The 26,580-nt window shown below is 38.1% G+C and overlaps 1 protein-coding gene across 1 annotated transcript in view; it reads right to left on the bottom strand.

Moving 5' to 3' along the window:
- Window positions 1-26,580, bottom strand: part of EDIL3 (EGF like repeats and discoidin domains 3) — a 378,557-nt gene that overhangs the window by 204,026 nt on the left and 147,951 nt on the right. The window contains exon 4 of the mRNA XM_067568453.1: window positions 14,728-14,757. Coding sequence (XP_067424554.1) covers window positions 14,728-14,757 — 30 coding nt within the window. The remainder of the gene's footprint in view (window positions 1-14,727; window positions 14,758-26,580) is intronic.

Genomic DNA, 26,580 nt, shown 5'->3' with positions numbered 1-26,580 from the left:
CTGCTCCAGGTTCTCTGTTCCGTTTGTACAACTGCAAACTAAATGTGAGCCCTAATTATAACAGCAAATAATTTAAAATCCAGTTAGTTCCCTAGCTGCCTACTTAAGGGAGAATTAATCAAAGCAATAGCCTAAACTCGTTTTTCATGTTTTTAAGAGCTAGGGCTTAATTACTAGTCCTGTATTAATGGCACAAGAACAACGGAAGAAAATCTCAGACACACAACACTATGATAATGTGATGAAAGAGTTATTAAATGTTACATAAATATTGTCCACAACAGGAGGCTACAAACTGGTCCTCAATGGAAATCAGGAGGAATAGACAAAGCTTATACTCCAGTCAGTCATTTCCCTTAGGACATCAGATGGAGGGCACACACACTCTTCTCTTCATTATTTCATCTGATCTCATAAAACTCTCACTAAGGCCCCAAATCCTTCCCATAATCAATTTCTAATTCCATCCCAACAACTTCCTAGCTCCAGCACCGTTCCTTACGTCTTTCTTCCCTCTTAGTCAAATGATCAACCTCTTCCTTTCTTCCCACCCCAAGTACTTTCCCCATTTTGACCTCACACCAGCTCATCAACCCAGTATTCCCCTCAGACATCCAACTTAACTTCACAGTTCACTTTGCAGTTCTGTGCATTCAACTTCAAGCTATGCCTCAGAATCACGGAGTTCTGGTTCTGCTGCCTTCTTCACCTGCTGTACTAACTCCCTGGCACTTATTTTATATATATATATATATATATATATATATATATATATATATATATATATATGTATGTAATATGTAAAAAATGAATTGCTCTTGATTAATGTGATTCAAACACAGTTGTGCATGAGAGCCCTGACCTATTTCAGTGAATAATGGTAATAATTTCTCAACAGAAATACTTGGAGTTAGTATTTTATGATAAATACTTTACTGCCAGCATCTTTCATTATATTGTTACTAACACTACAGCAAATACAATTGTGGTGGGTGTTTTTGATACTCAGACAACATTACATGACTCCTGCCAAGCTAAATCTTGCCTTTGACATAGCCCTGAACAAGGGGTGGTGCACCATCTCAGAGGCATTCCCACCACAGACGCACTTCTCTGAGCTGCAATTCATCCCATGCAGCACTCTTGCACTCTCGGGGGGGGGGGGGGGGGGGGGGGGAGGGAAGTGGCAGAGCAGAAAGCAGGAGAACAGCATGCTTCCTCCTTGTACCCAGTAAACTGGCTTTCAGTGGGATCATCAAGAATGAAGACCCTCCTCTCTTCTCTGTGTCCAGAGCTGCAGTCTAAGTAGGTTTTACATGCCTGTGCAAAGGAGTGTGGATGGTCTCATTCATTTAGGTGGGCACATAAAATGAGGGCGCTATCTAGCCCATAATGAGCATCAGTCTCTCAATACAGAGGACCTGAGTGCGTGCTGTTATTCCTTTTGAGAAATGGATGCAATCTGTAGCTGGGTATGTTCTCTGAAATGGCATTTCTCTGCCGATTGTATGAAGTCAGGCAGTCCATTAAAATGGGAGAGAAGTCTGCATTCAAAAACTGTGCAAGCTGGCACTAGGCTCTGCATGTGGAAGCCCAGTGTTGATGTCATATGGAACAACGTCAGTTTCCAATATAGTGAAATCAAATCCACAGCCCTTTGTGCTATGCTGAATAAATCCTTTAAAATCTGTATTTTTGAGAGACACAACTTCCAGCTAACCAACTTCCAGCAACTTCGCTTTCCAGAGTTTGTTCTATGCTCCTTATTTCCTGCTAGCAAAATTCAGAGAAGATCAAGACTAGCTGACAAATACAATACCTTTTGCCCCCTCCCACCTCCCCATTTCACTAGGAAGTTTGCAAAGGGAAATGCTGACTTGGACAGAACTATTGATTTATTTTCTATTTCAAATCTAGGAACGCAGCAAAGTGACACAGCATTGCTGTCTTACAGAGCAAATTATCAGAACTATTTGCTCTTCTGGAATTCCCTCTTAAAACACCGAGGAACTCCTGCCCTGAGGTCAATATGAAAGGATTAAGATTCAGCTATTGAAATATTGTAGCATTGTTAGTGTTTATTAACAAATAATTACTGATCTCTGCAACTTCAGAGAGATGAAAGTCAGTGTTTCAAATGAATGAAATATTATGGAAAGGGATTTGATATATAATAGAACTTGACAAACCAATTCATGAATAACTAAGATTTTGTTACATCACCATAGAGTTTAATTCATGCTTTGCAACTAAGTGTTAAAATATGTTATTGTAGGCAAAAATGTGGATTTATAGTCTTGTCAGATCTCTGAATTCTTGACCTATGCATTTCTTCATTTCAACTTGTCACTTAATAAAACTACATGAAATTAAAGATCCTGTGCCAACATATGTAATATATCATTCAAATAACTTCTGAACTTTATGAAGGTACAGTCCATTTGCTTTCATATATTAGTAATATCTAAATGGACTTTTGTGGAGCATTTAAAATATTATTTTATTGTTATTTTATTTAACTCTCCATTGTTTGTTGTAATCCTCCAGAGCTCAGAATGTAAATTCTCAAATCCTGATAATGCTTATGGAAGCCAATGGAAGTTTTGCTCAGGTAAGGAATGAATAAGGACTTTAGAAATTTGACTATTTTGTTCATCTCTAGTAATACTGCCATTTTCCATTTGCAGTTTCAAGAGTGGAGAATCAGTGTGGCTTGTATAAAAGCTCTGGTTCCAACTGAGACTGGAAATAATGGGCAAATTTACAACAGTGAAAGTAATTAAACACTGGAATAATTTACCATGGGTTGCAGTGGATTCTCCATCAATGGCAATTTTAAAATCAAGATTGTATGCTTTTCTAAAAGATACACTGTAGTTCAAACAGGACTTAACTCAGGGAAATCCTTTGGTTTGTGTTATAAAGGAGGTCAGACTAGAAGATCACAGTGGTCTCTTCTGCCTCGGTAATCTATTATTTCTAAGCTCATGTAATTGTAAATCAGTAGTAACTCCTCTGAAATCAATAAAGTTACAATGGTGCAAAAGAGAGTCAGAAACTATCACTAAAAGGTATAGTTTTAAATGCTAAAATGACAGATAAGATTATATATTGTAAGGGCAGATAATGGATAACTACTTGCAGAGGAAAAGACAGGAAGAAGGATAAAGGAGTGGAGGATGAAATGAGTTCTAATGGTTAGTAATAGAAACATTTAAAAGGTTAAAATAAGAATTTAAGTAGGAATCTATTCACTTTATAAGATAAAGAAAAGCAAGAGGACATGTGCTATTAGGCTCTAACAAAGGTTTATCAGCATGTGGAAGAACTGGTCAACCAGAACAACAGGACTAATTAGTAGATGTGAATTAAATAATGTCTATTTGTTACTGTAAGTAGAACAATAGTGGATATACATGCAGAGATGCGTGCATCCCTGATGGAAAGCAAAGTTAATCAAGTCTATGCCTATGTTTGATTCCTTACATCCATACATGTCTATTTCTATTCTCTTGCATTAGCAAACATAAATTTGGATTGCATCCGCAGTGTTGCTTCAATGCTACATATCAAAGACTACTGCTCATTTTAAAGATTCCTGGCCTTGGAGTTTTGTTTGTTGAACATTCTCATCAATATTATTGACAGAAAATCTGTTACTATTTCTAAATGGAAACCCAACATTTCCCCTCAGCCTTTCTCCTCCCACCCCCTGCAAAGGTAAATTGTGCATAAAATCTTTGTCAGCACCTCAGAAAAACATGTCTTTGAAGAAACTGGCTGATCTCCATAGAACTCATGACTCCTGACCTAATCACCTCATTTAGGGAACATATGGCTGCTTTCTTTTTTCCCTCAGCTACATTTTGGAAAATAACTCTTTTGAGATACCAGACAGAATCAGCTACTCAGACAATCCAATTACCTAATCCCTTACAGGAACAGGCAAATCCTTCTGACTGTAGCCAGAGAGCAGATTGTTTGGGACATCAGACAGTTTAACAGTATTCTTTTGAGATAGAGGATTAGTAGCAGGCAGGGAAATAGAGAACACAATATAGACAGAGACTCAACTGGATGGGAATCGGACATCAAATCAGTATCCGAGGATACAGAGCTTTATAACAAGAAGCACCAGAAAAAAAATCCATTTGATTCTATTTTAACATTTCCTCATGCTCTTTGAGACACTTAATTCTATTTGACACCTATCTGTCCATTTTTACGTTTGCTGTGCCCTGCTTCATTGCAAGTCTGGCGCAATGCCTTTAAAACCATATCCATGATCATTGTTGATATAATGCAACATACACCTATAGCCATAGAGCTAAATGTTGTAAAACTCATGGTTCTGAAAGCACCAGTTGGAGGCTTTTACATGAACATTGATTGGATCATGACATCAATACCTAGGGTATGATCCTGAGAACATTTGCTGTGTGAAAGTTTGTAGGACTGGTACCTTAATCTGTTGAACGTTCAGTTCTCTAAATCTAAGAAATTAATTACCAGGCAAAACAATATATAAGGAAGACTTGTGTGAAGACAATTGGTAAGATAATTTGAAGGGTAAAGCACACCAAACTATAACAGTTTTAAGAAAGCTGAAATTTTATGCAGAAATTTCTGTGTAGTGTCCTTAAAAAAATAATGGTGTATGTGTATGTATGTGTGTATGTATATAATTTAACAATAAAAATGTAAGCTCTATTAATGCGCCCTTCTGGTGGAAGCTACGTTTTACCACACTGCTGACAACTTCCTGGTATAATACAAGAATATTGAGTGAAGAGGTGATACTCGCAGAACTGCCAGTAAGTACAATGAAAATTCTGAATCCAAATAGATGGAAGGATTGGGCCTCTTATATAAATTACATCCCAAGAAAACTATGTTAAATGACCATTTTTAAGATTACAAAGTCACACATTCAAAAGTTAGGAAATGCCAGAATTAAGGTGCAACTCTTGTGCAACTCTCATTTGGTCCCCTTGTGCTTGTGCATCATGATATAGCCTTTAATTGCATGATTACATTTTTTCCCCCCACAGGATCACTGACTTATTCTGTGAATGGGTAGTAATTTAGCATTAACGGTTATCCTCCTCATTCAGTACGTGGCTTTACTAACTGCATACCATCCAAATCACGCACTGAATACAAAATCGTTAACTTCCTTATGGGCATTTCTCTGGTGCTCTCACAATTGTACCTTAGTGTTTCACAAACATTACTATACAAATCTTTACAACACGCCTGTAATACGAGGGGATATTACACCTATTTTACAGATAGAGAATCTGAGGCACAAAGATTAAAACCAAAAGTTCCTAAAATGTCTACTAATTTTGGGTACAGACTTGTGAAAATCATGGCTTCCCCTCCTCCCCCAACACACACACTTTGGCTCGCCATTCCACTCCAGGTCTCCTTGCTGAGCCAATCCCAACCTTTCCTTCTCAGCAGGGTCCACATCTGATCTCTGTCCCAGCCTCCTCCAGTCCCAGCCTCTCTTCATCTCCTTCACAGCCTCTCATGACCCAGAGAAGCAATGGCAGGGAAGTCCCGTCAGCCCCTGCAACACAGGGCAGGAGCATTCCCCATGCAAACGGGCTCTTTAGAGCTTGCAACTGCCTAACTCCAGCAAGTGTCTACTGAGCATGTGCAAACAGATTTTTTTCCCCAAAGGTTTATAAACATGGCCCAGTTTAAGTGGTTTTTCATAGGAACAGAAAAAAGACACACTCCTGACATGAGGTGATCTCCCACCCAATTTCAAGTCCCTACTCTAAAGCATAGAGGTATTAGAGGTTTTCAGTGAACTGCGTGTATAAATTTTAACATGATCAAAACAATGTATTTTTCCCTAATCTCCTTCTGAGAAACAATGGAACCATTTTATAGCTAAAACTTCCAGAAAAATTCATCCTGAGGCAGACACCCAGTATGGAAAATTTCAGCCTTAACGGTTAAAGTTCAGCAAAGGTACAATCAATTGAAAATAGTTTCTTATAATGGAATGTACCGGGCAGTCTCAACGATATGTGGCCCTACCTGAGCCACCTATATTTTTTATACAAAACTTCAGAGTGACTACTGTGCTTATAACACTGAACAGCTAGTCACATTCTCTGCAACATGCCAAGCATGGAGCAGTACTGTTCTACACTCTCTCTCAGAGAGCTACTGCCAGGGCAGCCTAATCTGTATACCCAGCACCCTTTCTATTCTAATCCTGAGAAGAAATGGCCAATTTCTCTGAAGTACAACATATTTTTGTGCTATTTGGGCAAATATTCACTAAGGAACAGGCTGGAAATATCAATTAATTTCCACTCCTGACCTAAGCAAGATATGAAGCCTCTAGAGGTAATAGGCTACTATGCAAGGCTACTATACCACCAGGCAACCAAAGTTATTTTTACTGCCCAAACCCTAATTTCATCAGATGACTGTCTTCAATATTATCTTTATAGAGCATTTTTATTTTACTTCTGTATTCTGCTTATAATATATGGCATAATAATTAGCAAGACAGCTCCAGGCACTGAAGAAGAAACTGTGCAGATCTATTTTTAAAAAAGGAAAATTTGTTACAAATGTATAAGGCAAGCTGAATGAAGGAGTAAAGCTCCATTACAGACCCAAGGGGGAGTGAAATAGTATGATCAGAATGCATAAGTAGCTCCTATCCATTAGAAGATACTATACCTATTCAAAATGCATGAGATACAGAATAATTTTGCATATTGCATAGATGTTATTTTGCCCAAAAAAATGACATGAGAAAATGCTACCACAAACCCACAACACTGCTTGGAGAGAACAAAAGATACAACAACTGCATATTGCATAGAGTATTTGAATCAGAGAGCACTTTATAAGTCTTTCACACACAGGATCATGACATTGTACCCAATTACAACACTATATTGCTATGGCTTCTGTGCATGGGCTCAGGAAATTTCTTGTCACTATGTCTTAAGAACTCATTATCACTGCAATACTAAGGCCAGTCTCAAACCTCTAGTAGTCCTACAGAGAAAACAGCACTGTAAAGCAAAGCCTTTTCCTGTGTTCATTCAGAATGAACAAATAAATAAACAGAGGCCATATTCTGATCTCTGTTGCATCAGGATAGTTTGGAGTCCCTAAAGTTCATCTGGATTTATGCTGGTGACTGAGAGCAGTCTAATGTTCAAGAGAGAGGTTTGAAGCTCTTATGAATACAAGTGCTTTCTGAAAAGATTTGTTGAAATCCCTACTGAAATATAAGGTGCATGAGTTTTTTGTTATTTCTCTGTGATAAACATTACAGCTGTCATAATTTGAGCTTCTTAGAACCAATAAAAGCGATCACCGGGGCAATGCTAGTCAACATGCTGAGCTGCCCTGGCTGTGAAATTTAATTTCACAGCCACACTCCATTTAATATTAATAAGGCAAATATATACTACACTATGGCATAGGAATGATTTAATTCTTATGGAAATACTAACCACAATGAAGTCTGAAATGTTTTCACTTTTGGCTCAGAACATAGTTCTCTGTGAATCAACGAAGGGCTGCTGATACCTTAACAAAGATCAGACAAAAGCTTTTCCCTTTTAGGCTATAATGGACCCTCTGTGGCAGCTAGGGATGCATATGTTTACAGATTGGAGAGGAGAGCAATTGAGGAATCTATTCATTTGTTTTCCATTTAAGCAAAAGCACTTTTTCATACTTCTCACATAAGTACAACCTGGGGGGAGGTGGGTACCTAATCTTATGTTAAATGCACATGTTGGAAGGGCTCATTGTTAATCCTGAAAAATGAAACAATGGTAGGATTTTGTTGTCCTTCAGCGTATGCACATCTGTACAAATGTATAAGAAGAAAACCATCCCTTTGCATGGCCTATCCAGACCTTAGGTTGGGGTATTCAGGAGGCAGGAGTAAGTGGGGGACATGCACCTGATCCTATTCTCTCTCTCTCTCTCACACACAAACACACACACAACTACTACCTAAGCATGAAGCTGTAAGTAGGTGGAACCAAAGCTCCACCACCTCAACATGTTGGCCGATGGAGAGTGTATGAACAGTTATTTAGTGTAAGTGTGTGCTGCTTTGTCCCTGCAAGAGCATCCCAAGGAGGGAATTGTGGTTCAGGGACCCACAAATCCCTTCCCTGCTGCCCCCTTACTCTAAGGGGGAGGTAATTTGCATTGCTGAGCAAATCCCTAGGGAAGGTACTCTGGCTCAGGGAAGCAGCCTTTCCAAGGGCTAGGTTCTTGTGGCCCAATCCAGCCCATAGTGTTCATCTGATATAATTTGAAGTGTCAGTGTATGCAGAGTGTGAAGTAGGTATGAAAGAGAGAAAGCCTGACACTTGATGTAATCTAGTGCATTACACATTTTTTTTTTTAAAAAAAGATCAATAATATTTTTTTAATTGCTTATCAGAAATATTATGATGATACCCAGGGAAAAGCCACTTTTGGAAGGGATAATTAACCAGTATTGAGCTCGGGGTTGACCTACCAATGGCAGGGAGTTCATTCTACTTTGATTGTTGAATTCTAATCAGATGCCCCTGGGAGAAGTCTAGAGTCCCATCCAGCACAATACTATGGCAAATTCTGAAGACGTAAGGTTTAAAAATGTCTCTGTTAACTTTGTTTTCATATCTCCTGTTAAACTTTTGCCTATCTTGAGGCTGATTCAGCCACCTTTACTCACATTGAATACTGCAAATATTTCCAGAGTGCAATGTGACTTTTCACCAAGTCAGGTATTGTTGTATGAAGGCTAACCCTTTAGCTTCTTATATGTTCTTTGCTATTTTTTGTTTCCCACTAAAAATCGTGTCTCTGTTACTGCCTTTTTACTTTGTTCTAAACCATCTGCTGTTGTGTATTTTTGTTCTAACCTTTTTATTCCTTTTTTTTTTTAAATTCAGCTCAGTGCTGGGTCAGTTATCCTTTCTTATTTCAGACCCCATAGACATTTCCCATGTTTGCTGGATTTCTCTACAAGGTCCTTCTATACATTTTAGATTGCTCTTCTCAACTGATGTTAAAGTTTACAAAAGTTAAAATTAGAAATAAGGAAGAAAAAAGAATCAATACCACAAAATGTTGTCAAAGAATGAAGACTTTCCTAACAGAAACAGGTTTCATTTAATAGCTATAAATAATGCTGTGATGTATCCTTCTGTACATAAATACCTACATCACAGAGCTGTTATGAAGTAGATTAAGTAATATTTGTTTATTAATCATTTTGAAGATTAAATGCATTATATCCAGTGCAAAGTATTACCGTCTATCTTGCATCTCTACTCTGCTAAAAACAACATCAAATCTAAACTTTAAAGCTTCTTTCATTGTTATGAAGTGCCAAATATATTTGCATATTTCATGTATATGAACATTAAGATGCAAGTGCCAATTTCCTAGTGCCCTGGGCTTTAAAAAGGGTAGGTTGTTCAGTGACAACAATAACAAAGACTGTTCTTGGTTCAGAGGAATGATTTTGCGAAGAAAAAGGGAATACATTTGTTATTTCATTCTAAATAAAGGAGTAAAAGGAAGTTAAAAAAGTGAAGCATGTATATCGGTGCCTTCTCTTATCTTGTTTTGAAGAAATTATTCTTTGATATCATCAGAAATAGTTCCATATCAGGGAAATAAGATGTTAAGCCTTTGCGCGGGGGCGGGGGAAGGGGGGAGGGGGGGGAGGGGAGGGGGTCGGAGAGGAACCACATTAAACTAGGGTGAACATTTTGAGATACAAAGCTTCATATAGCAAGTCATCCAGCAGCAGCTGATACAGACAACTGTTCCTGGACATAAATGATCACAGTGCAGTGCCTCCAAATTAAAGAGGCTACTAGGAGAGACTCACACTCATGACTGTATGCTAGGATGGGTGGTATCTGCTAGAAAGCTCCTGCTCTCAGAAAAGATTTTTCTGGCTCTCTTTCAATAGTTGGGGGAAGAAAAAAAATATCAGTCAGAAATGAAGAAGAAATAAGCAACCGTGTTTGCCTTCACTGAAGTGGTTCAAAAGAAAGGATTTACAGATATCTGAGATAAAACTAGGCACCAGAATACTAAGCCACAATGTGATAGAAGCTGTTCCAGAACTTTGAAGCACTTCTACAGAGAAAGGGTACAAAAATCTTGTTAAAACCAAAAACATTTAGCTTGAAAGTTACCCTTAGAAACCAATCATACATTAAAAAAATAATGTTGAGAGTGGAAGCTGTGTCTTATAGAAAAGCAACAGTTCCTTCTCAGCTGAAAAGAGCCAATATAGTCCATTGCCTACATTACCAAAACAATGAATCACATAGATATTCTAAAATGTAATTTCTCTGGATACAGACTTTCCTAAGAACAGACACCTATTATTTGAGGATTATAAAGGTACTAAAACTCAGTGACTTCACACTTTTTATGGGGTTACATTGAAAAGGCTCAGAGCCAACTCCATAATGAAGTAGATGCCAGCACTAGGAGCAATGGTCTCAAGTTGCAGTAGGGGGAGGTCAGGGTTGGATATTAGTAACATCTTTTTCACTAAAATGGTGGTGAAGCACTGGAATGGGTTACCTAGGGAGGTGGTGAAATCTCCATCTTTAGAAGTTTTTAAGGTGCGGCTTGACAAAGCCCTGGCTGGGATGATTTTATTGAGGTTGGTCCTGCTTTGAGCAAGGGGTTGGACTAGATGACCTCCTGAGGTCCCTTCCAATACTAATCTTCTATGATTCTATGGAATGTAGAATCCAAGCTTATCATTTTATCCCTCTCCTAAAATGAGAGAAAAAAAAAGATGTGCTTTCTTCTGACCATCACCAGGGCATTAGAAATATCTAATCATGATGATGTGCATAAGCCCAATAAAATATCTGCATGATTCAGATACATATCTTTGATCTACACAATATTACTGCTTCAAGAAGCATATAATTTGGGGGCAAGATATGGATGGCTACTTGTATGAGAATTATTTATCAGTTGTATGGCTTTTTCTAACTATAAAATGTCTCTTTTCACTTTTTGTGATTGACAGCACAGTCCTTGTTCTACGAAATTCCAGTGTCATACCTTAAGAAAAGTATTCAGAGTACAGTTATAAGATACTTATGATTTTGAATGATAAATGATTATCTCTCAGCCTTGCAGATTATGAAAATGTCCTAACACTCCTCCAAAATCACTACAATGTTAACTCTATTCCCCTGGTATCATAAGGTGAATTATACTCCTCCAAAACAAGTACCATAAACTAGATGAAAGATGTAAAGTACAAGCATCCTTTGTAGAAAAAGAAAATAGTTGCACTTCAGAAAAAATGCAGTCCAATAGCTGAAAGAAGTTTAGAACTCCGTCTTTACAAGGCTCCCTCTTTCTTTTAGGGTCTGATCCAATTCCTACTGAAGGCAATGGAAGGACTCCTATTGACTGCAGTTGGCTTTGGATCAGGCTTTTAATATAAATATATATGTAACATGCATCTTTCATCAACAAGCAAATTGTTTGAGCACCAAAAGTAGCATTGTAGGGAAGGATTATTTCCTTTATGCAGAACATAGAATTCTAAATGCCAATAAAATCTGTGAAAATAATTGTATTAAAAACACTTCCATAAGAATGTTTCAATCTATTACTTTCAGAGCAATACCATCTGGTCATATCTTAAAGCAAAATGAACAGAAACTATAAATTAAAAAGCTTCCAAAGATCTAGAATTGTTTAATCTATTTCAAGGTATAAATTAACATTTAGATAAAGAATAGTTGCATTCTGTGCATAATAGGAGAAACTCTGGAGTAATTTCTCTGAACAAGCAAAACATATATAACAGGCTTTTTTCTTTTAATTTTACTTTTATTTTCATATACTAGCACTACTTTAAGAAGGCTAGAATACTGGGCCTAATCTTACATCCACTGAGGTTTATGAGAGTTTTGATTTTGACTTCCTTAGGAACAAGATGCTTTGGTTGCAACTTACACTGATCTTCTGGCCCACAGTTTCACTGTTTCCTTTTTAAGGCCCTGATTCAGCAAATCTGTTAAGCACATGCATATCGAGTCAGTGGGACCAATCATAGACTTGAAGTTTAACGTGCACTTAAGTGACCTTGTGGCTTTTTTCACTTCTTTTTCAGTAGGAAGTGTGGATCATTTGTCAGGATTAATTGGGTATATCTCACTTAATCAATTCCCTGCCATTGCAGGGGCCACAAGCATTGGTGCACCTTGATCCCTCCTATCCCCTGCCTGTGGCACATAATAGTTTAGTCTCATTTGAGCTGAAAAAGCTTTCGTCTAATTTTGGTTGTTGGGTTTAGTGCATGGTGTTGATAGCCTGTGATATACAGGAGGTCAGACTGGTTGCTCTGGTGGTCCCTTCTGACCTAAAAGGCATAGAGTTTAAGTGTTTTGCTGGATCAGGACCTGAAGCATGACATGATATATCTAGCAGTACAAACAGAGAGGGTAATGCAAACTATTTCTATTATTTGTCATTCAAAATTTAAAATGCATTTGCTTGGGTCAAATTTGTTCACCTTGTGTACATACTTTTTGTGAACACTTGGGGTACCTGAGTTTTACTGGCACAAATGTTTACAATGGGTGTAGTTCAACCCCTAGTGTGAATTCACCTGTTGCAAGTATTTGTACCAGAAATATTTGTGTGCTCATTCAGATTACAGAACAGAAACAATATAACGTTTTGTGTCTGTGCAGTGTCTAGCACAAGAAATCCTTGTCCGTAGCTTTGTCTACATGAAGAAATTTACTGGCATTACTATACTAGTATAATTATATCACAATGTTGTACCAAAACAACACCTCATGTGGACACACTTACTTGGAGTAACAGTGGCTTTTTTCAGTCTAACTTATGTCCCACAAAGAGGCCATTGCTATTCTGAGTAAGTGTTCACATGGGGAGTTATACCAGTATGACTGAATAATACCAGTAAAGTAATACGCGTAAATTTCCCCATGTCTTCAGATTCCTAGGCACTCCCACAATACATAAAACACTGTGCCGCTTATTTTAATCACAACTAAGCAACATGGTTTACATTTGAAATATATGTGACCATTTAATCGAGTGAAATATATTCATGGAAGTTTGCAAAAATATTCAGCAATAATGAATTAACACAAGTAAATTGCTTAGGGATAGTCCATAGCAGAAAATAAGCTAAATTTATATTTCTCTCTTGATCTCTCTCTCACAGACACAGATATACACAACATTTATTGCAAATTATGAGCTCAGCTGGTAGCCTGATCTGTAGATTAAGTATTAATTATATTTATTACTTAAGAATTCCCAGTTATCACTTTGAGGTTGACAGAGTCTTGTCCCAAGATCAGGCCAGTGTTATTCAGATTATTATATAGTTGGGAACCACCATGTGTACAGCTGCAACACTCTCAGCCTATGGGCTACAAGCTCCACCGAACACATAAGTTTTATCTTGAAGAAATATTCCAAAATACTGATGAAGGGCACAGCATAACAGGGGAGTTCAAAACAAAAACAAAAGAAAACTGAAATTACTCTCTTCTGTGGTGTTACTTAAAAAGTGAGGTGCTCCTGAGGAGTCAAGTGCAGAATTTTTCAGGATATTGTAGGTCCCGTGAAATCCCATTTAGCACGTCTAGGAGCACTCCAAGATGTTCTCTATGTGGCCTTCTTAGTAAGTCAGTTGACAGCATTTTCTATTTGTTTCTCCTTTAATTCATATGCCTGGAAGGATTTTTTGCAGTGGGTCTACTTGTGGGAGTGACTGTATGCCGGTGTGAGAAGTTCACAAGCTAACTTTATATTGTATAGATATATGTATTGTGAGGGGGCAGAAAAACTGCCATCCAGCACAGCGGGGGTTAAAGAAAACCTCTGGGTTCAGCTAGCCCTGCCCCACTTTACCTGCAGCCAAGGCCAGACCTGGAGCGGGGAGAAAAGAAGGGACCCTGGCTCAGTCAGGACCTGACTGGCGAGGAGGCAGTAGCTCTCTGTCTGCCCAAAGGGACAGATCAGCAGCCTGCCTGCCATATCAGCCACTTGAGGCAAGTGAGGAGGATTGATTTTTTTGTGTGTGACATTCCTAGCTAATGTATCTATGTTGACAAAACTCTGAAACAGGCCCTAAACTACTGCTCTAACCACTGTACACATCCTTCCTCTCCACCTCTCATTCTTCCATACATTTTCTTCTCTACTACATTAGGCCCTTTGCTGCTTTTGAATATGCTACTAACGTTCCTTCACATATGGTAGAACTATTAATAAGCTTGTGTGTATTAGAGTTTTTTAATCTTAAATTAATGGATTCCCAATTAATTTGAGGTAGTTAAGTTTAGTCGTAGGGTAAGCCAAAAATGTTTGTAGGAATAAACATTTCAGGGAGTTTTCAGACTAGACTTCAAAAGTGTATTGTCAACGATCTTAATTATTTGTCAATCAGTTCTCCTGAAGTAAGAGAACCTAGTGTAGACACACCCAATGTTTCCAATATGAACCAAAGAACTGGCAAAAGGAGGGGGCCAAAGAAGAGAGAAAAGCACTGATGCTGTAGTGAATTAATACCACAAGTGCCCCTAAATTCAAAGGCATTTGCCATGGTGTCATACTTCGGAGAGCACCTTGGTTAAAATTAAAACCTGAACCATCCCGAATGGTAAATATGATTAAATCACAAGATTCTCTTACCTGCTGAAGTTGGCTCCTCTTCATCAGATTCTGGTCCCAAAAAAGAAAAAGAAAAAGATTTGTAAATAGGTGAAGAAACTCTATTAATTAATAGCCATTTGATTACATTTAAATATACCTACTAAAATTTGAAACTGGCAATACAATGGCATGAAACGTGGGTTTTTCAATATGAAGTCTGAATCTATGGCATTATCAGATTTTAGATTTATTAGAAAACAAGCTTAATCCCCTGTGAATTTAACATATGCTTGCATGTTTTAAAGTCTTGCATCTATAACCCTACCTTGCCCTCCACTCCCCATATATATCTCCTGTGTAAAGATTATAGTGTAAAGCCGCATAATATTTGGGTGAAGAATATCAGTCACAATTTTCTGAGACAATATTAACTAATGGGAATAGTTACAGCCCTGTTAAAAGAAACATGTTGCCATGATGACCTAAAGAAAGAAAAAGGGTAGGATTTTCAAAAGAACATTTTTCATTGGCCTAACTCTGTTCCCACTGAAATGAATGGGAAGTCTGTCTGTATTTCATATACATATACATAACAAAAATGGTTTTCCCTACAGCCCTCAAAAGTGTTTAATCAAAGGGATGGCAACCAACAAGTGATTGACTCACACACTCTTCTTATCCTAAGTCGTCACTGGAGACTCATCATAAAGGTGACATAGAGAACTCTTAAGAGCATAGATATCTCTAGAGCACTGTGGTTTTTCTGGTCAGTGTTCCTTGGCATTTAAAGATAAGGCTATCTTTTTGTTTCACTGGAAACCCAGTTTTTCCACTTTCCCTGCTACACACATTCTCTTTTTAGCTTGCTTGGAAGCAAAACTCTTTAAATGCTGGGCCGGCAGGATGGAAAAAACACATAGCCTCTGATAGCACCAGTGAAGGTGGCCACAGAACTGTGTGAATTGCGTGCTCTCTTAGGCAACTGCTTCTACAACTTGAGTACAGTTGGCTGCCAAAAAGAGAGAGAAATTTCAAAGATTTTTGAAAACCTGGCTCTCCTGCATGATTTATTTCCCCTCTGCCCTTCTTCTTCTTCTACTATATCAACAGATATAACTTGAGAAATCCCTATTTTTAGTGAAACTTTATAGCAGACACCTTTGGGAACCTCTGATGATGGGTAACTTTTAATCAGAAATGAATTGCACTTTATATAACTCATGGATAATTTAATATTGTGTTCTGTATGTTATTGTATATGACAATTATCCTGGACACAGGGGTTATTTCTAATTGAATTGCAATGAAGTAGTCTTTCTAAGGAGAATCAGAATCAATCAATAGAGGCTAATGAAATGTTGTGTGAAGCACCAGCCAGCTGCTTTCCTCTGATTAAACTCTTTTGAGATGAGGCAGGTTTATTAACACAATTCAGTATTCTGAAAGAACTGAAAAGGATAGGAAACAAGAAGTTAACACACAACACAGTAACAAAATCCTATAAAACCCCTTGCACAAACAAATAATCATCTGAGTAATGACTACTTTTGCAAATAAGCGTATACAGGATTGGACTCAAATTTTATGACAGAAAAAAATGTTGTTTTATTGTATATTTACTGAAATTAAAGAAAAGATGGCCATGTCAATATAGGATTTAAAGACAATAGGAGAAAGGAAGAAGAGGAAGGAAAGATGCTTTCCTGTACTGAGACATGGCACACTGGGAGATGCTGGAATTCACACTGACAGCCTCGGGTCTTGATGTGGTGCCCATTTAAGTTAATTGCAAAGCTCCTGTTGACTTTAATGGTGCAAGATCAGGCTCAAAACAAGCTTTCTGAGAGGAAAAGAAAGAAAATTCCATATTGCTGAAAAGTTAAGTCCTGGCCCTATTGAAGTCAGTGGAAGTTTTGCCCTAGTCTTTAAAGGCGTCAGAATTTCACCCACTGTCATTAATACTCTCAACTTTGCTATGCAACCTTTGAACCTAACTAGTAGTGCTTATGTCTGCAGTTAGACAGATCCACTGTATTTACAGATTTTTATTTTATGAATTTTCTCTTAAATTTTCTACCCAGTACCAAAGCAACATTGCTTATCTTTAAAATGCAATAGGTTGTATAGACTGTTAGTTTGGTGATAATGTTGTAGGAGCCCTGGAGAAAAGGAAACTGATTTTCAACTTGAAAAGTGGTGGAAACAGCTGATGACTTATGCACTCAGTCAAAAGCAAAGAAGTTGAAATATATGGCATATTGGGCTGCATTAGTAAAAGCATTGCCAGTAGATTGAGGGAAGTGATTATTCCCCTTTATTCGGCACTGGTAAGGCCACATTTGGAGTGTGTGTCCAGTTTTGGGCCCCCCACTACAAAAAGGATGTGGAGAAATTGGAGATAGTCCAGCGGAGGGCAACAAAAATGATTAGGGGGCTGGAGCACAAGACTTTGAGGAGAGGCTGAGGGAACTAGGCTTGTTTAGTCTGCAGAAGAGAAGAATGAGGGGGGATTTGATAGCAGCCTTTAACTACCTGAAAGGAGTTCCAGGGAGGATGGAGCTAGGCTGCAATTGTCTCAAGTTGCAGTGGAGGAGGTTGAGGTTGGATATTAGGAAAAATATCCTAAGAGGATGGTTAAACACTGGAATGGGTTGCCTAGAGAGATGGTGGAATCTCCATCCTTAGAGATTTTAAGGTGCAGCTTGACGAAGCCCTGGATGGGATGACTTAGTTGGGGTTGGCTCTGCTTTGAGCAGGGGGTTGGACTAGCTGACCTCCTGAGGTCCCTTCCAACGTTAATCTTCTATGATTGTATGATTCTAAATTGCAGTTTCCCCTACCAAGGAGTTACAGAGAAGGCAGAAGGACTGGTGAAAATCAGCATCAACAGTTAGAGCAGGAGAAACTGCAGTTGGAAAGGGACCAAGTATGTCTGCAAATCCTGCATGAGAAGAGAGAGGAGGAGTGCAAGTGCCAGTAGGAGAGAGAGAAGAGGAGCAAGAATGTTAATATCAGCTCAAGACAAAGAAACTGCACCAGCAGGACCATGTTCCACAATATCAGCTCGAGTTGGAGAAACTGCACCACCAAATGATAGTCTGGTAGGTGGAGCTCGTGTTGGGGGTGGGCTGGCACAGATTCCAAATCACTTCCTCACATTAAGGAGGGGGATGCCAGGGGCGTGTTTTTAAATGCTTTGGATTGAATAGGGCGGGGAAGGAAGACATGGTAGGGTATCTGGCTCCACTACTATCAGGGCTTGGACATTTTCACCCTTCTGGACAGCAGTGGACAGATTATGAGCTATGTAAACAAGCTCTGTTGCAAAAGTTTAAACTGACCCCTGAAGCATATAGCAGAAGATTTTGGCTGCGTTCTCTAAGCCAGCGGGGTCACTTAGCCTGGGATTACCCACTTTGTCCACTGAAGTCCAGTGTAGTGCTGGAAAGGTCAGCTGCAACCCAACCTCACAGAGTTAACTGGGTGACTGATTCTCCAGAGGGAGGGAGTCACACAGCTTGTCCTCTGATGGCATATAAATGATCATGCTGAGCCATTCACACCCCTAAACCCCTGCCCATGTAACTCACTCTCCTGCATGCAGATCCATCAGATCGCCCGTGGGAGCAGAAGATGAGAGTCAATGGGCAGATGTTCCCTGGATAAAGATACTGAGACTGCTAAGACTCTAGTTAAGCCTGGTGTCAAAACTGTCACTCTACCTACAACCCTGATTTCTATACAGACCCAGGAAGGGTCAGATGTTCTGGTTTTGGGTGTATTGTCAGATATTCCATGTTCTTTGTTTTGGGAGAATGATATTTTGGCTTTGAATGTAGAAGAAGTGAATCAGACCCACTCACTTAGCTCCAGACTGGCAAGAGACTGCGTTAGCCAAAATGCAAATGGGGCAACTGACAGAGAGGAGGGGGATGGATCCTCCGTGTTAGTATCCAAGAGGAGTCAAGAAAACTTCCCAGGGTATGCAGACAAATACCTGAGGAGGGAGAAGTGTTGAGGACTACAGCCAGGAAAGAAAAGGAACTTCATCAGGCAGTCAGAGACTGTGGGAAGGTTTGTGGAAAAGTAAAGAACTCTGAGCGGTGGGAAAGGGAATTCTGCTCACCTTGACTCAGCGTGTGGGAAACAAAGGGCCACCCAGTAGGGTGGGGGATCAATACAACTCCTCCTCAACACGGAGAAGCTGAGGTTAACTCAGGTCCCGACCACCAAGGAGGTGAGCAGAGAAAGGAATGTGGCTATGGGGGAAGAGTGAAGAATCTCCCTTGCCTTCTAGAAAGGCACCACCTCCTGGGAGGCTTGTATAGCCTAGTTCAGACTGGATGCTCCAGAGGTCAACACACAAAAAAGGGACTTTGGACAAACACCCGAGTTTAAAGTGACTCAGGCCTTGCTTTCTGCTCCACAAATGGACAGGACCTTCTATCCAAAGGAGGGCCCCAATCCTGAGGGAAGAGTTGGAAGGTCCGACACCAATCAGAGGCCTTGTGGAGATTGGGGGGTGATCACTGGTAAGCTTATTATCATGCATGTAGGTTCTTTATTGTTTTTATGTTTTCTCTGTAATGCCTGTGCTGGGACAGTACTAAATTACTATAATTCACTGTGGTTAACATAAGTCTGGTAAAGCTTGGTAAGTCTTGAGTGCTAGAGGATTCTAGGAACAAGGCCTCTTAACATTAGACCGATTATGTGGCAAATCACTAAGAATACAGAACTTGCACTTGGCACTGAGATAAGCCATGAATGTTTACCCAGGCCCTGGGTGTGAAGTTGTGCTGATGAGACAAACCACTGGTCATGGTCAGCCAACGTCCAGTTCGCTTAGTAGGTACACGTAGGTATATGTAATGGTGAATCTGAATGGTGAATCACTGTTGCCCCTCCCAAAATTAATTAGAAAAACAAATTTTAAATCATCATGATATGCTAAATAAGTGCTAGCAGAGCATATTTTGGGGACATGCGACTCCTTTGGGAAAAGGGTACAAGTATTGGAGAATATCACATGCCACATAGACATCCCAATTAACACCTGAACACGGATTTTAGAACCAAGGGTCTCAGGGAAGCCAATACCCTACCACAAGGGACCATTAAATAGATCGGGTACTCAAGAAGAAGAAGAACCAGAAACTCAGGTTAACCAAGACCCTGCTAGGAGGGATTCAGAAAATAGTACCTGAAGGAAGAAGGAGAAAGAAAGAAAGAGTCTTCACCTAGAATTGGTAGCTATACCTGCTTTGTTTGCTAATCAGGATACTATGTGGGGCCAGCATAGTTACTGAGGGTTTATGCTTGGGGAATTGAGGCTTATTAAGGAGAGGCATTGTATAGCTTTTTCTTTTTGTCTGTGATGCCTGCTTTCCAATAAATAGCTTTGCATTGAAGAGACTGAATCCTAGTCTTCACTGGTACAGTTATTGGGTGCCTAGCTGTGGGTATGTGAATCGATCCCGGCTCAACAGTCTGTACCTTACAAATAATTGCGCTTGGTTAAAAAGAGCTGTATGGTAACTTAACAATTTTGGCAACTGGTCTCTTCAGAGTCTCTGAAGAGAAGGCAAAACAGGCCTGCTTAGGCAGTCTGACTTGCTGGGTAATTCACAGTGTAGGCAGGGATCTGTGCAGCCTAGAAAAAACCTGATCAGAGGAAAGAGAGAAAGAGAGATGTGTCTTTGTCCAGGAGAGGCGATGGCTAGGTATTTGGAAGCCTAAATATGGGTTCCCTGGCTGGAATACGGAGGGGGAATACAGGTGCAGTTATCCTGAACTGTGACAGATGTAACGAAGACTGCACTTGTCTGTTCTAAAGGATGATTACCATACCCTCTTTACAGGCTAGAAGAACTCACTGCATATAATCAGAAGGCAAAATATTTAGAAACAAAATCTTGGCCAACATGATATTAACCAATAGAGAAGTTACTGCTTAAAATTAACTCATTTTCCCATTTGCAGTTCAAATAGCACTCCATAATATTATAGGGCAGAAATATGCACATTTAGAATTGCTTTCATGTAAAAGGCAAAAACCTAATTTTAGCTATCATTACTGTATTTCTAAATCCTAGGCATGACTGAACTGAAAATATATATTAAAATTAAATATGAATAAATACAATATGAAATTCCACAGCCTTATGCACACACGGATTTCTTTATCAAATGAGAGACAGCTTAAATTATCCTGCTATCCATGACAGGATTTCTTTTATCACAGATAGCTTGAAAGGCCATGTTTGAAAAACATGTTTTTAATAAGCCATTGGACCCTTTACTTTTTTTTTTTTTATTGTTAGCAGCAATACTCTGAATAGCACATGACTGAAAAAAGGTGACTTTTCCTATGTAATTCTGGAATAGTAAAATATGGATTGTCCTTGTAATCATCAAGCTTTCACATCAAGTATTTACATAAGAGACACATCAAAAAGAGGATAGGTATTTAGAAATTTGGTAACCCTTTTCAGTGTACTCAGACTTGGAGGGCTATCCTTCTAGCAAGCCAGAATCTTTAGCCAGGTTCTTTGAATATTAACTTGATCCTGAATAAGTAATAAGTAATGTACAATATAGCATGTAAATGTTTTATTACAACTTTGCCTTAATATGGAGTTTTAAAAAAAATACACTATACATTTTTTCATTGCAACTCAAACACATCAGCGCTCCACTTGTCATTAAATAAATTCATTAAATTAGTGATAGATAAATAAATACAAATAGCATCACCACCACCACCACACTATCATGATTAGTAGCAATTTCAATCCTAAAGTTATTTTAAAAAGCTATTTGTACAATGAGTCTCATCCATGGTAATTAGCAGTAAATGTCCCAATTATCTTATTTCAGAGATGAGGAAGGAGGAAAAACAAAAAATAAACTGAAACCACATTGCTTCACTAAGCTAGCAAAATCTGCTGCCTCATTATACCTGGCAATAGTTTGGCATGCTCAGTCAAACCCTTCTCCCGCTGATTTCAGGGGGTGGGAGGATCAGAAATGGATCTAGATTGGGTAATTTGGGAGAGCCCAATACCCAATATGAACATCTCCACCAGTATATCAAAGAAGTCTGTATAAAGTGGTGGCATGATAATGATCTTGAAGTATTTGAAGGTGTAAACACCAAAGCTGTACCAGTTTGCAACTTAAAAATGTTTTACAAAGTTTTTTTTTTCTTTCTACAGTGGAGCATTAACAAAATATATGATGCCATATGGCAGCACAAAGATTTTATTGCTGTACACTTATAGCAAATTTGATGCACATCTGGGTTACTTGCGTAACTCACTCATGTTTTGGTCAGAAGTGAATAATACTATCATCCCCAACACACACTAATAAAACACATAGGCAATCACAGAAGAAATAGAGGGTACAATAATGTGAATTGTTTAGGGTATATCATACTACTGGTATGCGAGTGGCTATGAAAATTAGATGATGCAAGTTAGCACGGGAGTGACTATGATAATACTTGCATTAAGCCTAGGTGTACAGCCATTATGGAGATAGATGTTTTCGGAAGTCCAAACAAACCCAGTCTGAGCTTTGAGATATAGTACATTTGAAGTCAATTGAGGGACCAGGTTCACTAGTGGCTTACATTAGCTTTGTGTTGAAGAAAGGGATCATCAGGGATTAATGCTAGATCTGGTTGACTTTAACATTTTATTTTAATGCTTTGGAAGAAAAGGTAACTGGTGCATGACTTGGAAGAACTGATAAGAATAAAAACTGTAAAGTATCTACAGGATTTTGTTTCATACTCAAAAGTTTAAATATTTAGAGTTTTGTAAAATGCATCAATCCAGGCTTAATAGCTGTCAACATCAATATCCTGTAGTATGCAACAATTTCTGGATTTAAGTTCAATTTCAAATGAAAGAAAATTCAAAAGGCTCCTTTTCTTTTTGTACTAAGATTTAACACTGGCAAGTGGTTCTGAATAACTGCAGTCATACAATTATTAAAATCATAGCTAGGAAATGAAGAAAAACATACTGAAATTCTTTCTAGAAGGTTAACTTGAAAGTGCTGTTTAGATACAATCATAGCATTGCTTGAAATAAAAATCAATAGGATAATTAACTTTTAGCATATCACAGTTATTAATGGACACAGAATGATTGCCTATGTTGATTTTACAAGATCCGTCAACAGCATTCAATATACCATTGACCATCAAGTTTTGTTGCCTTGCATAATGTGCTTTCTGGTGTAGTCATACATTTTTTTCCTCTTAAGAACTCTGATATCTCATACTTTTTTTCCCCTCATATCAGAGTTCTTAAGAAAAATCTTAAGTAAGAGAAAAATATATCTGGTGTGGTTGTACATTTTTTTCTTAAAAATATCTGGGGGGTTTTCCCCCAATATGAGGTATTTTTTCACCCTCCTGTTCAATGTGCATACATATTGAGTTATATTTTTGGAATGAGCAACGAAGCTGAGCTGTGCATCTCTTTTTTTGTCAAAAACAGACTCTGCTCTGCTAGTGTCTAAACAAAACTGGGACTCGATTGACAGTGAACTGTCTGAAACACTAACTGGATATGACAGAAATGACTAAAATGATGCCAGTTGTTCAGGGATGCATCTGCAGATAGGAGTAAAGGTTTTGTTTTCATCTTCTATTGGGAGTGTAGACTCAACTCTTTTCCAATATGGTATGTAATGTTAGGGTGACAGTGGATCCTTCAATGTTCATGAATTTTCAGCTAGCGACCTTTCCAGTTACAGCTGGCCAAGTTCTCACTGTGAGCTGTCCACAGCTTTCCAGAACTGGTGGCAAGATGTTCCACAGACTGGTGCATTCAAGAGAGAACTAGTTATCTCTCTTTCTCCTCCCCTTTGCTATTATCTTTTTAATTATGTTTCAATACACAAATGACTAACAAAAGGCTAGCCTCAACTTCCAGGAAATTAAGTATATCAAAATCATCATTACAATATAAAAATACATTGGAAATTTCCACACTGAAAATTCCTTTTTTATTTCTTGTTATGAATGTCTTAGGCATCAGAGTTAAGATTAAGACAATTATTATGATTATTACAGTTTGCTTTTAAAAAAAAATAATGCAAGAAATACCAAGAGGAGTGGTAAATTTATCATCTCTTTGAATCTTTAAGTGGAGATTGCATGTTTAAGAGATGTACTGTATTTCAAACACACACCTTACTGGCCTTTACAGGGTTCACGTATGTGTGTAGTAGGGGAGAATAATTCTGCCCACGGCAGGAAATACTAAATTAAATTCTATATTCTATATTTTGCAGGAGATCAGATTAGATTACCGTATTCATGTTTCCTGCCCTTAAAATCCATGAATCTGTTGGAACAGTATCAATATTATAATCTTCATAAGCATTCCATTAATTTAACATTCCTCACATTTTTAAATTATTGTGTTTAATGTCCTTGGGTTTTATTTCTGTGTCTGTTACTGTAACAACTTCAAGGTGAGTGTTTTTTTGGTTGGTTTTTTTTTTTCCTTGTTAACTGGGAATTAAGATGAACAACAACAAAATACAGCTAACTGAATGAGTCAGCCCAGTGCCTACTGAAGAAATCATATGTCTGACTGTTTGCAAGATAAAAACTGTAGTGATTTATTTTTAAAATAACTATCTGGTACTCACAGCCATTCACTGAAGTTCTGCCAACATCATAACAGGCTGACTTTAGAGCAATGATTTTGGAACTAGTGTCTCTCTGTCATGGCTGAAACATCACATAACTGTATACACATACTCATGTGTGTATTGCATGAGGGTACAGTCAAGGATTAAAAATATCAAACAAGAAATTAATCATCACAAAACGTACAAGCATGAAGCCTAGTGTATTTCAAATGATAACTAATATTAATCACTACGAGCACAGGCCTATACATTATAGGGCAGAGAAGAGTCTTCACTCCTCTCATATTTTATAAAGCTTGCACTAATATACAAATAAAGATCCTTTTAAATTAAATATTATAAATATATTTTATAGCCCCTTTTAACTAAGCAAGCACCTGCGAGCATCTGTTATAGTTAACAATGCAAAATTGAGTCCATTATATCCTCATCTTTACACATGGACGCCCTCACCTTCCACGCTGAAATTTTACATGGTTTGCTTGTTTGTTTGTGTGTTTTAAGGAAAATTTGATCAAAATCTCTTCAGACATTTGTGCGTGGCTGGGAAATCAAAAAAAGCACAATATTACGCATTGTAAAAGCATCCTGCTGCAGTCATTTTCCCCAACCCCACCATCAAGATAACAAAATCAGCTGAATGTGTAATGTGAAATGTTGGAATGGATGGATATACAATTAGTTTTTATTGAGTCTAGTGCCTTTGGTTTGGGGCAAAACATTAAACGTAATTGGATGGGATAGGGGGAAAAATCATTCTGGGTTGCATACGGTATGCCTACATAGCAAAAGCCTACCTGCACTAGCTTGAATCCAGCTAGTGCAGGAAACAACAGAAGCAAACACAGATCAACACAAGATTTGCAGTGGGCTAACAAACTGAGTATGTACCCAGGGTTCATGCTAGGCTTGTATTACCTGCACTGCATATATTAGTACAACATCACAGATGCACAGTTAAAAATAGAAAAGTCAGGAAATGCACAAATTAAGGTATGGACAGCCACACCTAGTTGGTCATGTTGCATGTTTACAGTATTCTTTCTTCTAGTTTTGCTGATTAAGGGTCCAACCCTATTCCTTATTAAATCAATAACAGCTTTGCTCTTGACTTTAGTTGGATCAGGAGTGATCCCTAAATGCAGCTGAATCTGTTGCTGTTTGTGATGTAAAAATGTCTACCAGAAATATGCAGCATGTGTAATATGGCAAAGTAGAAAAGAAGAGATGAAAGAAGCTGTGAGGAATAAAGAAAGCTACTGTAAAACTGGCACAGTGTTCATAACATAGCCTGTGCTAGTTTTAATGGTCACAGAAAGTTCTTCATTGATAATTTCATTTCAATTTATCAAGATACCATCAAACAATGTACTGAAAAATAAACTACGAATATTGAAGGCAACAGACACAAAACTGACACTTTCCAGTAATGCTGACATCAACATGTATTCAGTGATTATAAAAGAAGTTTTTAAGGCATAATTAAGAGTCTGATTCTTCAAGGTACTGAATGCATCTTGAGCTGAGACTTCCTTGTATTTCCCAGAAGTGCCAAACACTTCACCAAGATTGGTCATCAAAATACTACCAGAAAATAAAAGATTCTCTCAAATTTATCATCTATACACTGTCACTACAATTTTATAAAAATGATTAAATCTTGAGGTCTCAAGCACTTTTACTCATGTGAAAATAAAGTGAAGATAGAAAAAAACAATGAAAATTATCTTAATGAATGAAATCACTAGAAGTCTAAAGTTTATCAGCTTCTCTGATTTAACCTTTGTAAAAAGTCCTTTGAACATAACTGTCAGTCAGCATTCCAGTACTTCTCTCCAATACTCCCAGTACTTCTCAGTTTTCATCAGTGAAGAAGTCAGACCTATTGCTTTTAAAATATGTTTTGTTAGGATTTTTTTCATATGTGAATATTTAGATTTCAAGATATGCAGCTCAACTATATGTTCTTTAGATTTTAGACAAGGTTTATTCACATTTCATATATCGTATTTTAGTAATTTAGGGCCAGATTTTCAAAAGGGCTCAACCCTCAACAGCTCCCAGTGAGGTCAATAGGAACTGTTAGGTGTTGAGCAGGTGCTGAAAATCTGGGCCTTAATTCTTTTTGGCCTTCAACCTACCACACAAAAAAACTGATAGCTAAAATTTCCTTTGACTTTTGAAGTAATAACTGATGAGATCTAAAACACTTAT

Source organism: Emydura macquarii, unplaced genomic scaffold (assembly GCF_026122565.2).
Source record: "Emydura macquarii macquarii isolate MOO-44397 ecotype Brisbane River unplaced genomic scaffold, CSIRO-AGI_Emac_v2 contig_2897, whole genome shotgun sequence".
Classification (NCBI taxonomy): Eukaryota; Metazoa; Chordata; order Testudines; family Chelidae; genus Emydura; species Emydura macquarii.
This window is presented reverse-complemented; position numbering and strand designations above follow the sequence as displayed.